The sequence below is a fragment of the Carcharodon carcharias genome, unplaced genomic scaffold (assembly GCF_017639515.1).
Source record: "Carcharodon carcharias isolate sCarCar2 unplaced genomic scaffold, sCarCar2.pri scaffold_850_ctg1, whole genome shotgun sequence".
NCBI classification, from domain to species: Eukaryota; Metazoa; Chordata; class Chondrichthyes; order Lamniformes; family Lamnidae; genus Carcharodon; species Carcharodon carcharias.
Genome location: NW_024471127.1, coordinates 35,804 through 50,154, shown reverse-complemented (window position 1 = coordinate 50,154; position 14,351 = coordinate 35,804). Strand labels below are relative to the sequence as shown.

The 14,351-nt window shown below is 56.7% G+C and overlaps 1 protein-coding gene across 1 annotated transcript in view; it reads right to left on the bottom strand.

Moving 5' to 3' along the window:
* The window catches only part of LOC121275206 (suppressor of tumorigenicity 14 protein homolog), a gene marked incomplete at its 3' end in the record, with an annotated part of 67,534 nt that extends 54,976 nt beyond the window's left edge, over positions 1-12,558 (bottom strand). The window contains exons 1-3 of the mRNA XM_041182631.1: positions 12,398-12,558; positions 1,027-1,192; positions 85-239 (exon numbers count right to left, since the gene is read on the bottom strand). Of these exons, the coding sequence (XP_041038565.1) occupies positions 85-239; positions 1,027-1,192; positions 12,398-12,541 (465 nt within the window). The remainder of the gene's footprint in view (positions 1-84; positions 240-1,026; positions 1,193-12,397) is intronic.
* Positions 12,559-14,351: the final 1,793 nt, after the last annotated feature.

Genomic DNA, 14,351 nt, shown 5'->3' with positions numbered 1-14,351 from the left:
GCTGAGAGGGAGGAGTTGATCAGAGAGTGAACCGGGGGTGGAGAAGGGAGAGTGGGCTAAGGATGAGGAGGAAGGGGCACTCACAATCTGTTCAAGTTCCCTGGCGATCTGCTGGAACTCTGTCGTCTCTGGTCTCTCCAGCTGGCTGGTGTACTGAATGTTTGACAGGGTGAGGTGTCCGCTGTACGTCTGGACTGTGTTCCCCACCCGACCCTCAGGGAAATGTCCATTAGACGGGTCTGCAAGTTGAGGACGGAGAGAGAGAGAGAGAGGGGGTGAGCGACAAAACACGTATCGGTTCACTGACGTCACACTCAGCTCATCGCGCAGGCTCACCCAGCCCATTCAGCCCATCGTTCCGGTGCTGGCTCTTTGATAGCTCTATCCAATTAGCCCCCACTGTCTCCCCCCCCCTGCTCTTTCCCCCCACAGACCTGCAAATTTTTCCCCTTCGAGTATTTCTCCAATTCCCCCCCCCTTTTTTTGAAAGTTCCTATTGAATCTGCTTCCATCGCCTTCCAGATCCCAACAACTCGCTGGGTCAAAAAATAATCCTCCTCATCTCCCCCACTCTGGTCCTTTTCCCTGATTCTCTTCAATCTGTGTCCCTCTGGTTACCGATCCTCCGGCCACTGGAAACACTTTCTCCTCATCGACTCTATCCAAACCCCCCTCCTGATTTTGAACGTCCCGATTCAATCTCCCCCTTAACCTTCTCCGCTCCGAGGAGAACAACCCCAGCTTCTCCCAGTTCCTCCACACGGACTTAAGCCTCCCTCATACCCTGGGACCGGTCCCAGTCGTTAAAAGCAGATTAGCGACCCTGCTTTTGGGCTCGTTCCCTCCTTTCCACGAAGTCAGGGAGCCCAACAGGGTCTCAGCAGCAACGGTATCCCAACACAAAGAGCTATCAGCCTTCAGACAGCCGGTTTCACGCTGCACCCCCAGGATTCTCGAGACTTGCGCCCCTCTTAGTGAAATTGTGGCTGTTCAAATTCTCAGGGAGAATGAGAGAGCGGTTCCCACCTGTAAAGTACCAGCACAAGATACCAGCCAGGGTCCCCAGTACCAGCACCGATACCAACACAGCGGCAATAATCACTGCAGGGCGAGGACCCTTCCTCAGTCTCTTCTTAGGGTGAGAACCTGGGCTGGGAAGGAAAGATTCCACAACTTGTCCATCGTTCATGGCCTGTGGGAGAGACAGAGAGTGAGAGAGGGTCACGAGCTGTACAGAGAGAGAGAGGCAGGAGTCCAAGAGAGCTCGCAACAGAGACAGAAACATCAGGAATAACCAAACTCAACTCTGTACCCCAGTGAGAGTCTGTGTGTGTGGGACCCGTACCCCAGTGTGAGTCAGTGTGTGTGTGGGACCCGTACCCCAGTGAGAGTCAGTGTGTGTGTGGGACCCGTACCCCAGTGAGAGTCAGTGTGTGTGTGGGACCCGTACCCCAGTGAGAGTCAGTGTGTGTGGGACCTGTACCCCAGTGAGAGTCAGTGTGTGTGGGACCCGTATCCCAGTGAGAGTCAGTGTGTGTGGGACCCGTACCCCAGTGAGAGTCAGTGTGTGTGTGGGACCTGTACCCCAGTGAGAGTCAGTGTGTGTGGGACCCGTACCCCAGTGAGAGTCAGTGTGTGTGTGGGACCCGTATCCCAGTGAGAGTCAGTGTGTGTGGGACCCGTACAAAGTGAGAGTCAGTATGTATGTGGGACCCGTACCTCAGTGAGAGTCAGTGTGTGTGGGACCCGTACCCCAGTGAGAGTCAGTGTGTGTGGGACCCGTACAAAGTGAGAGTCAGTATGTATGTGGGACCCGTACCTCAGTGAGAGTCAGTGTGTGTGGGACCCGTACCCCAGTGAGAGTCAGTGTGTGTGTGGGACCCGTACCCCAGTGAGAGTCAGTGTGTGTGTGGGACCCGTACCCCAGTGAGAGTCAGTGTGTGTGGGACCCGTACCCCAGTGAGAGTCAGTGTGTGTGGGACCCGTACCCCAGTGAGAGTCAGTGTGTGTGGGACCCGTACCCCAGTGAGAGTCAGTGATGTGGGACCCGTACCCCAGTGAGAGTCAGTGTGTGTGGGACCCGTACCTCAGTGAGAGTCAGTGTGTGTGGGACCCGTACCCCAGTGAAAGTCAGTGATGTGGGACCCGTACCCCAGTGAGGGTCAGTGTGGGTTCGAGGGTTGAAGGGTGGGCTCCCTGTCCCCCCAGGTCATCGGCCCTGCTCCAGAGTGAGGTGTGGTGTAGCAGGTTAAAGGGCCCCCGGTGTGGGACAGTGTGAGGGAACCCAGCACATACGGAATCACTTCAAACCTCTCGGGAAGATGCCATTGAACAGCCCCGAGGGTTCGGAGCTGAGTGCGGTTTTCTGCTGCCTCTGGTCTTGGGTCTGATCAGGGGTCCCGCTCGCTGTTAACCCCGAACACGTTCCCCACGTACCCCCTTGGCAGCGCTGTCTCGCTCCCGCACCGTTACCCCGAGAGATGTCCGGAGCGAGGGGAGCGGCTGCGCAGGAAGATCCAAACCAGCCCCTCGATACCAAGGGGACAACCCCGGAGAACCACCCCCCCACCCCCCACGCCCCCAACGTCTAGTCCACGGCCCACCTGAGCAGACGTTACCTGAGCCCCCCCTACCCCCCCCCCACCCCTCAGGCCATGAAGGCCCAGACAGACATGGGCAGCGTGGGAGGGGGTGTCCAAAGGGATGGGTCATGTTGGGCTGGATTAGGTGGGAGGCGCCGGCCGGTGGGGGGGGTGGAGGTGAATGGTCCCAGCGCCAGGAAAGGTCGAACGACCTGATGAGCAAGGACGCAGCTTGGTCAACAATGTCGCTGTGCATTGAAAGTCTCCTCCCGGTCGTAGCGTGGGCTGGTTGGTAGAATGACAATCATGGCGGGCGAGCCGACCATCCAGGCTGACACACACCGAGCTAAAAATGAACGGGCAGCAGGCCAGGAAATAAGCTGAAAGGGGGGAACTAACCCAAGCCCCCTTTACACATCTCTTCAGATAACGCCCGGACACAAAGCCCATCTCTCTCAGAGAGCTCACAGTCCCGGGAGGTGGGCAGGAACCAAATATAACACTCAGCAGATCACTCAGCAGCCGAGACAAGGCCTCTAACTCATACGTAATTTTAAAATCGATAGTCTGCTCATTCAGATAAGCACTCCCAGCCCTATCAGATCTACTAACTGCTACACTGAGACTTGGGATCAGTTGTAACTTGTAATCTCACCTCAGCAAGCCGCCGGTTAAAAAAATAAAGGGAACACTACACAGTGTAATCTGACTCTTCGGCGTGTTATAGCGCTCACACTGTTTTATGCCAGTCAATGGTGAGGTGAGAGTGATTGCCCTTAACATCAAGGCAGCATTTGACCGAGTGTGGTATCAAGGAGCCCCAGCAACACTGGAGTCAGTGGGAATCAGGGGGGAAACTCTCCGCTGGTTGGAGTCATACCCAGCACAAAGGAAGATGGTTGTGGTTGTTGGAGGTCAGTCATCTCAGCTCCAGGACATCACTGCAGGAGTTACTCAGGGTAGTGTCCAAGGCCCAACCATCTTCAGCTGCTTCATCAATGACCTTCCTTCCATCACAAGGTCAGAAGTGGGGATGTTCGCTGATGCTTGCACAATGTTCAGCACCATTCACAACTCCTCAGATACTGAAGCAGCCCATGTCCAAATGCAGCAAGACCTGGACAATATCCAGGCTTGGGCTGAGAAGTGGCAAATAACGTTCACACCACACAAGTGTCAGGCAATGACCATCTCCGACAAGAGAGAATCCAACCATCGCCCCTTAACATTCAATGATATTACCATCACTGAATCCCCCACTATCAACATCCTGGGGGTTACCATTGACCAGAAACTGAACTGGACCAGCCATATAAATACTGTGGCTACAAGAGCAGGTCAGAGGCTGGGAATCCTGCAGTGAGTAACTCACCTCCTGACTCCCCAAAATCTGTCCACGATCTACAAGGCACAAGTCAGGAGTGTGATGGAATACTCCCCACTTGCCTGGATGGGTGCGGCTCCCACAACACTCAAGAAGCTCAATACCATCCAGGACAAAGCAGCCCCGCTTGATCGGCACCCCATCCACAAACATTCACTCCCTCCACCACCACCGACGCACAGTAGCAGCAGCGTGTGTACCATCTACAAGATGTGCCGCAGCAACTCGCCAAGGTTCTCCTCCTCCCCCACCTCTCAGTCTGTGTGACAGAGGCAGTCGGATGGTTTAATGACGGGGCCCATTGACACTTTGCTGCTGATTCGGGTTTGATAGGATTCTTCCACTCCACACTGCGCCGGTCCCACCCTCCAACTGTAGCAAGGCAGGGAGAGAGACCAGAAAAACTGGAAAAGCCTGTCCTGGCCCAAAAAGGAAGATTCCCCCGGGGGCCTTCAGAGCGAGGCGTGGCGAAACCTCAGGCGGACAGATCCGGGGGCACAGAGCCCAAGCCTGTACAGCGCCACACAGCCCAGGGCCCAGGTACCGGGGAAAAGCCACAAGGCTGAGACCTCGAGGCGGCCCAGGGCTGTCTCCAAGGGGGCACGGACCCGCGCCCGACACCCTGCCACCTGGTTACCGACCGTGGAGCCAACCCCACACACCGTCAAAGCCCATGCCCCAGGCTGCAGTAGGCCAAACTGGGCCCACTGAGGCACGCTCGGGGAAGTGGGCACACCGGGCAGAAGTTCAAAGATAAAAGCAAAACACTGGGGATGTTGGGAATCCGAAACAGAAAGAAAAAACAGCTGGAAAAACTCAGCAGGTCTGACAGCATCTGCGGAGAGAGGGACACAGTTAACGTTTCGAGTCCGCACGACCCTTCATCAGAACTAAGACGTGTAGAAATGAGGTGAAATACAAATGGTAGAGGTGGGGTGGGACAGGTAGAGCTGGATAGAGGGCCAGTGATAGATGGAGGCAAAGGAGAGATTGCCAAAGACGTCACAGACAAAAGGACAAAGGGGTGTTGACGGTGGTGATATTAGCTCAAGGATGTGCTAATGGGGACATTGAGGGTAGTAAGCTAGTGGCAGATGGCCCTAGTGGGGGTGGGGTGGTGGGGTGGTGGGAAGGGATCGAAATGAGCTAAAAGGTGGAGTTAAAACAACGGATCGAAATAAATTTTAAAATAGGTGGGAAACGATTTTTTTTAAATTTTTAATTATTAGAAAAAGGGGTAGGGATGGAGGAGGGAGTTCAAGATCTAAATTTGTTGAATTCAATATTCAGTCCGGAAGGCTGTAAAGTACCCAGTCGGAAGATGAGGTGCTGTTCCTCCAGTTTGCGTTGGGCTTCACTGGAACACCGCAGCAGGCCAAGGATGGACATGTGGGCAAGAGAGCAGGGCGGGGTGTTAAAACGGCAAGCGACAGGGAGGTCGGGGTCATGCTCAAAGGCCTGCTCCAGGCCCAGAATCTCGCAGACACTTGGACAGAGAAAGAGAGACAGGATGGAATGACATTTCCCTAGCGCCGGTCACCTCCTCAGGAGGTCCCAAAGTGCTTAACAGGCAACAAGGGACTTGTTTGGGAAGCGAGGTTACTGTCGGATTTTAGGAAATGTGTCAGCCAATTGGTGCACAGCAAGATCCCACAAGCAGCAATATGATAATGACCCAGATCATCTGTTTTTAGTGATGATGGTTGAAGGATAAATATTGGCCCCGAGACAACAGGGAGAACTCCGCCCCCCCCCACCCCACCCACTGCTCTAACGGTGGCCGTGGGATCTTTCACACCCACTTGAGAGGGCAGACGAGGCCTCAGTTTAATGTCTCATCCGAAAGACAGTGCAGCGCTCCCTCAGTACTGACCCTCTGACAGTGCAGCACTCCCTCAGTACTGACCCTCCGACAGTGCAGCACTCCCTCAGTACTGACCCTCCGACAGTGCAGCACTCCCTCAGTACTGACCCTCCGACAGTGCAGCACTCCCTCAGTACTGACCCTCCGACAGTGCAGCACTCCCTCAGTACTGACCCTCCGACAGTGCAGCACTCCCTCAGTACTGACCCTCTGACAGTGCAGCACTCCCTCAGTACTGACCCTCCGACAGTGCAGCACTCACTCAGCACTGACCCTCTGACAGTGCGGCACTCCCTCAGCACTGACCCTCCGACAGTGCGGCACTCCCTCAGCACTGACCCTCCGACAGTGCGGCACTCCCTCAGTACTGACCCTCCGACAGCGCGGCACTCCCTCAGTACTGACCCTCCGACAGCGCGGCACTCCCTCAGTACTGACCCTCCGACAGCGCGGCACTCCCTCAGTACTGACCCTCCGACAGCGCGGCACTCCCTCAGTACTGACCCTCCGACAGCGCGGCACTCCCTCAGTACTGACCCTCCGACAGCGCGGCACTCCCTCAGTACTGACCCTCCGACAGCGCGGCACTCCCTCAGTACTGACCCTCCGACAGCGCGGCACTCCCTCAGTACTGACCCTCCGACAGCGCGGCACTCCCTCAGTACTGACCCTCCGACAGCGCGGCACTCCCTCAGTACTGACCCTCCGACAGCGCGGCACTCCCTCAGTACTGACCCTCCGACAGCGCGGCACTCCCTCAGTACTGACCCTCCGACAGCGCGGCACTCCCTCAGTACTGACCCTCCGACAGCGCGGCACTCCCTCAGTACTGACCCTCCGACAGCGCGGCACTCCCTCAGTACTGACCCTCCGACAGCGCGGCACTCCCTCAGTACTGACCCTCCGACAGCGCGGCACTCCCTCAGTACTGACCCTCCGACAGCGCGGCACTCCCTCAGTACTGACCCTCCGACAGCGCGGCACTCCCTCAGTACTGACCCTCCGACAGCGCGGCACTCCCTCAGTACTGACCCTCCGACAGCGCGGCACTCCCTCAGTACTGACCCTCCGACAGCGCGGCACTCCCTCAGTACTGAACCTCCGACAGTGCAGGACTCCCTCAGTACTGACCCTCTGACAGTGCAGCACTCCCTCAGTACTGACCCTCTGACAGTACAGCACTCCCTCAGTACTGACCCTCCGACAGTGCGGCACTCCCTCAGTACTGACCCTCTGACAGTGCGTCACTCCCTCAGTACTGACCCTCCAACAGTGCAGGACTCCCTCAGTACTGACCCTCCAACAGTGCGGCACTCCCTCAGTACTGACCCTCCAACAGTGCAGGACTCCCTCAGTACTGACCCTCCGACAGTGCAGCACTCCCTCAGTACTGACCCTCTGACAGTGCAGCACTCCCTCAGTACTGACCCTCTGACAGTACAGCACTCCCTCAGTACTGACCCTCCGACAGTGCGGCACTCCCTCAGTACTGACCCTCTGACAGTGCGTCACTCCCTCAGTACTGACCCTCCAACAGTGCAGGACTCCCTCAGTACTGACCCTCCAACAGTGCGGCACTCCCTCAGTACTGACCCTCCAACAGTGCAGGACTCCCTCAGTACTGACCCTCCGACAGTGCAGCACTCCCTCAGTACTGACCCTCTGACAGTGCAGCACTCCCTCAGTACTGACCCTCCAACAGTGCAGCACTCCCTCAGTACTGAACCTCCGACAGTGCAGCACTCCCTCAGTACTGACCCTCCGACAGTGCTGCACTCCCTCAGTACTGACCCTCCGACAGTGCAGCGCTCCCTCATTACTGACCATCCAACAGCGCCTTTGCTGACATCTCTGCACTTGAACCCACGATCGTGAGACTCAGGGACACAAAGGACACCACGGGTCCGAGATAATGGAGAGAGAGTTAGCGCCAGACCTGACACTGGGGATGTTCTCAACCCTCGAGGCTCAGGCAGCATTCACTCCCTGGGGAGCTGGGCTGTGTTCCAGACCCAGGCACCAGGACAAGGGGCCCTTTTCAGTGGAGAACGAGTGATTGCCCCTTCTAGGGGCAGTTTTGATAAAGCTTCTCGAGATAAAAATCCCCATTCCTTCTGTAGATTTCACAACCTCAGAGCAGCCAGTGAAATACCTCAGGATTGATTTCACCAGGTTGTAATGTAGGAATCGCAGTCTCTCACCTCACACCCTCTCTCCTTGACCCGCACACCTGGAGATGAGCTTCAACCTCTTCTGGGGTCAGATCGCAAACTCCAAACTCCTCACTCTCCAAACTGGAGTATCCCAAACTCACACAAACACTCAGATTACCTCACACTTACTCCCAAAAAACAGAAAGCTCCACTCTCGGTCACACAGGTGTGGCTCCCACTCTCCACAGACTTCAAACTCTTCCTTCACTTCCTGCTCGAACTGAATCACAATCAGTAAACTCATTACCAATTCCCCTCCCCCATCCAGCTCATAAAGGCACTTAAAGGCACAGAACACACTGACTCTCACTGGGGTACGGGTCCCACACACACTGACTCTCACTGGGGTACGGGTCCCACACACACTGACTCTCACTGGGGTACAGGTCCCACACACACTGACTCTCACTGGGGTACGTGTCCCACACACACTGACTCTCACTGGGGTACACGTCCCACACACACTGACTCTCACTGGGGTACGGGTCCCACACACACTGACTCTCACTGGGGTACGGGTCCCACACACACTGACTCTCACTGGGGTACACGTCCCACAAACACTGACTCTCACTGGGGTACGGGTCCCACACACACTGACTCTCACTGAGATACGGGTTCCACACACACTGACTCTCACTGGGGTACGGGTCCCACACACACTGACTCTCACTGGGGTACGGGTCACACACACACACTGACTCTCACTGGGGTACGGGTCCCACACACACTGACTCTCACTGGGGTACGGGTCCCACACACACTGACTCTCACTGGGGTACGGGACCCACACACACTGACTCTCACTGGGGTACGTGTCCCACACACACTGACTCTCACTGGGGTACGTGTCCCACACAGACTGACTCTCACTGGGGTACGGGTCCCACACACACTGACTCTCACTGGGGTACGGGTCCCACACACACTGTCTCTCACTGGGGTACGGGTCCCTCACACACTGACACTCACTGGGTTACAGGTCCCACACACACTGACTCTCCCTGGGGTACGGGTCCCACACACACTGAATCTAACTGGGGTACGGGTCCCACACACACTGACTCTCACTGGGTTACGGGTCCCACAAACACTGACTCAAACTGGAGTACGGGACCCGCACAAACTGACTCTCACTGGGGTAAGGGTCCCACACACACTGACTCTCACTGGGGTACGTGACCCACATACACTGACTCTCACTGGGGTACGGGTCCCACAAACACTGACTCAAACTGGAGTACGGGACCCGCACAAACTGACTCTCACTGGGGTAAGGGTCCCACACACACTGACTCTCACTGGGGTACGTGACCCACATACACTGACTCTCACTGGGGTACGGGTCCCACACACACTGACTCTCACTGGGGTACGGGTCCCACACACACTGACTCTCACTGGGGTACGGGTCCCACACACACACTGTCTCTCACTGGGGTACGGGTCCCACACACACACTGTCTCTCACTGGGGTACGTGTCCCACACACACTGACTCTCACTGGGGTACGGGTCCCACACACACACTGTCTCTCACTGGGGTACGTGTCCCACACACACTGATTCTCACTGGGGTACGGGTCCCACACACACTGACTCTCACTGGGGTACGGGTCCCACAGGCACTGACTCTCACTGGGGTACAGGTCCCACACACACTGTCTCTCACTGGGGTACGGGTCCCACACACACTGACTCTCACTGGGGTACGGGTCCCACACACACTGACTCTCACTGGGGTACGGGACCCACACACACTGACTCTCACTGGGCTACGGGTCCCACACACACTGACTCTCACTGGGGTACGGGTCCCACACGCACTGACTCTCACTGGGGTACGGGTCCCACCCACACTGACTCTCACTGGGGTACGGGTCCCACACACACTGACTCTCACTGGGGTACGGGTCCCACACACACTGACTCTCACTGGGGTACGGGACCCACACACACTGACTCTCACTGGGGTACGGGTCCCACACACACTGACTCTCACTGGGGTACGGGTCCCACACGCACTGACTCTCACTGGGGTACGGGTCCCACCCACACTGACTCTCACTGGGGTACGGGTCCCACACACACTGACCCTCAGTGGGGTACGGGTCCCACACACACTGACTCTCACTGGGGTACAGGTCCCACACACACTGACTCTCACTGGGGTAAGGGTCCCACACACACTGACTCTCACTGGGGTACGGGTCCCACACACACTGACTCTCACTGGGGTAAGGGTCCCACACACACTGACTCTCACTGGGGTAAGGGTCCCACACACACTGACTCTCACTGGGGTACGGGTCCCACACTCACTGACTCTCACTGGGGTACGGGTCCCGCACACACTGACTCTCACTGGGGTACGGGTCACAAACACACTGACTCTCACTGGGGTACGGGTCCCACACGCACTGACTCTCCCGGATTTGGGACAAAGTGAGGCTGTTTACTCTGCGTGTTCTCTGGTGAAGCAGGAGATGGAAATTCGTGGCCCATTTCACACTCAGAAGCTGATTCACTGTGAGTCCACTCGCTGCTCTCCCCTCACTGGGTGAGAGAGGCCTGGATTGACCGTCTCCACCATCACCTGACCACCTGGCTGTGATGGTTATAGCCAACCCACTCCCAGCTACTCAGCCCCCCGGCTGTGTGTGTGTGTGTGTGTGTGTGTGTGTGTGTGTGTGTGTGTGTGTGTGTGTGTGTGTGTGTGTGTGTGTGTGTGTGTGTGTGTGTTTGGGGGGTTGGGGGGGGAAACCCCCTGATCTCCCTCCACTGACAAGGGAACGCTGCTCTTCACACCCCCTCCTCCATTGAGTCTGCGAGCACTGGGACACCTTCTATCCAACTGATGACCCCAGGCTGACCTCACACCTCCGACCCTCCACACCGGCTGCCCACCCGACCAGCTGCTTGGTCGTCCCCCTGCCCCCCCACCTCCCATCAAGGCCGGCAGTGGGTGAATGGCCTGACTCGCTCTGCCAGGGCAAATCAACCTTGGGCTCACTGCAAATCTCTCTCCCTTTCCGAAATCTGGAGTGCAAGGGGACTTGGGAGTCCGAGTCCAGGATTCTCTTAACGTTAACTTGCAGGTTGAGTCGGTACTTAGGAAGGCAAATGCAATGTTGGCATTTATTTCGAGAGGACTAGAATATAAAAGCAGGGATGAGCTGCTGAGGCTTTATAAGGCTCTGGTCAGACCACGTTTAGAATATTGTGAGCAATTTTGGGCCCCGTATCTCAGGAAGGATGTGCTGGCCCTGGAGAGGGTCCAGAGGAGGTTCACGAGAACGATCCCAGGAATGAAAGGCTTAACATATGAGGAACGTTTGAGGACTCTGGGTCTATACTCGATGGAGTTTAGAAGGATGAGCCGGGGGGGATCTGATTGAAACTTACAGAATACTGAAAGGCCTGGATAGAGTGGACGTGAGGAAGATGTTTCCATTAGTAGGAGAGACTAGGACCCGAGGGCACAGCCTCAGAGTAAAGGGAAGACCTTTTAGAACAGAGATGAGGAGAAACTTCTTTAGCCAGAGAGTGGTGAATCGATGGAATTCATTGCCACAGAAGGCTGTGGAGGCCGGGTCATTGAGTGTATTTAAGACCGAGATAGATAGGTTCTTGATTGGTAAGGGGATCAAAGGTTACGGGGAGAAGGTGGGAGAATGGGGTTGAGAACCTTATCAGCCGTGATTGAATGGCGGAGCAGACTCGATGGGCCGAATGGCCTAGTTTCTGCTCCTGTGTCTCGTGGTCTTATGGTCCCTCACCTCGTGGAACCCCAAAACTGAAAGGGTTACACAGCCCAGGGGAACTGACCCTCTGATTGGCCGCCGAGACCTCAGCACTGATTGGCTGGAGGGCTCTTTCACATCATCGCCAGCCTCACCCTCAGGCCCCACACCCGCCCTCCCCACAGCCTCTCCTGCGCCCCCTCTCCCCGCGTCCCACTCCGTTCAACCCCACGCGGGCTGAGACCTCCTCCACCCCTCCCCCACCGGACGCTGATGTCCCAGACGGCAGACGTCCCGGGGCTGTCTCGCTTTGAGGAAGCTCGGTGGTGGTGGGGTGGGGGGGTTGGGGGGAGAGTGGGGCAGGTGGGGGAGGAGGGTGCGGGGGGAGGAGCTGCATCCGGAGACCCCCCCCCAGGACCACCCACCCTGTTGACCACGAGAGAGTCCGGCCCGATCCCAAACTCGCCTCTGCCTGTGAGCTCCTGCTCCGCGGGCCGAGGAGGGTGGGTTTGCCCCAGAGCAGGGGACCCCAAGCAGGACTGGGCCCACCAGTGGATGCCCGCCAAAGTTATCACAGGCAAGAGGGCGTAGGAGTCAGCAAGCAGCCTTCACCTTTGCTCCGAATGTCAGCGATGAAGCTAGACACAGCAGCAGGGCCAGGAAAATCAGGACACGTTGACATCGCTCCTGGGTCCCAGCACTTCCATCGGCATCGACAACAAACACCATTGTACTCCTCATGACAATGGGCCTCATCGTTTGAAAGCACCCACCTCTCCTCCCATTGTCAGAGCGATCAGCGCGAGCTCTCACACGCTCACCCTCCCTTTGCCAGAATCACATTCCTGTGGTCAGCAGCTGAGACATGACTGATACTGGGGCCCGTGTGTTACGTCAGGGGAGATGTGTCAAACTCTTTACTGGAAGTGAATGCAAAACACGTGGGCAACCCAGACTCCAGACAGGAAGGCCTGGAGTTAGGTAAGGTGTGCTCACCAGACTGACAGAGGTACGGGTCCCACACACACCCACACACACACTGACTCTCACTGGGGTACGGGTCCCACCCACACTGACACTCACTGGGGTACGGGTCCCACACACACTGACACTCACTGGGGTACGAGTCCCACACACACTGACTCTCACTGTGGTACAGGTCCCACACAAACTGACTCTCACTGTGGTACGGGTCCCACACACACTGACTCTCACTGGGGTACGGGTCCCACACACACTGACTCTCACTGGCGTAAGGGTCCCACACACAATGAATCTCACTGGGGTAGGGGTCCTACAGAAACTGCCTCTCACTGGGGTACGGGTCCCACACACACTGAAACTGACTGGGGAATGGGTCCCACATACACTGACTCTCACTGGGGTACGAGTCCCACAGTCACACATTGACTCTCACTGGGGTACGGGTCCCACACACACTGACTCTCACTGGGGTATGGGTCCCACTCACACTGTCTCTCACTGGGGTACGGGTCCCACACACACTGACTCTCACTGGGGTGCGTGTCCCACACACATTGACTCTCACTGGGGCACAAGTCCCACACACACTGACTCTCACTGGGGTACGGGTCCCACACACACTGACCCTCACTGTGGTACGGGTCCCACACAAACTGATTCTCACTGTGGTACCGGTCCCACACACACTGACTGTCACTGGGGTACGGGTCCCACACACACTGACTATCACTGGGGTACGAGTCACACAATCACACATTGACTCTCACTGGGGTAAAGTTCACACACACCCTGACCCTCACTGGGGTACGGGTGAAACAAACACTGACTGTCACTGGGGTACGGGTCCCACACACACTGACTCTCACTAGAATACGGGTCCCACACACACTGACTGTCACTAGAATACGGGTCCCACACACAATGACTCTCACTGGCGTACGGGTCCTACAGACACTGAAACTCACTGGGGTACGGGTCCCACACACACTGACTCTCACTGGGGTACGGGTCCCACACACACTGACTCTCACTGGGGTACGAGTCCCACACAAACTGACCCTCACTGGGGTATGGGTCCCACAAACACACACTGACTCTCACTGGGGTACGAGTCCCACAAACACACACTGACTCTCACTGAGGTACGGGTCCCAAACAAACTGATTCTCACTGTGGTACGGGTCACACACACACTGACCCTCACTGTGGTACGGGTCCCACACAAACTGATTCTCACTGGGGTACGTGTCCCACACACACTGACTCTCACTGGGGTACGGGTCCCACACACACTGACTCTCACTGGGGTATGTGTCCCACACACACTGACTCTCACTGGGGTACGGGTCCCACACACACTGACTCTCACTAGAATACGTGTCCCACATACACTGACTCTCACTGGGGTACGGGTCCCACAAACACTGCCTCTCACTGGGGTACGTGTCCCACACACACTGACTCTCACTGGGGTACGAGTCCCACACACACTGACTCTCAGTGGGATACAGGTCCCACACACACTGACTCTCACTGGGGTACGGGTCCCACACACACAGAATCTCACTGGGGTACGGGTCCC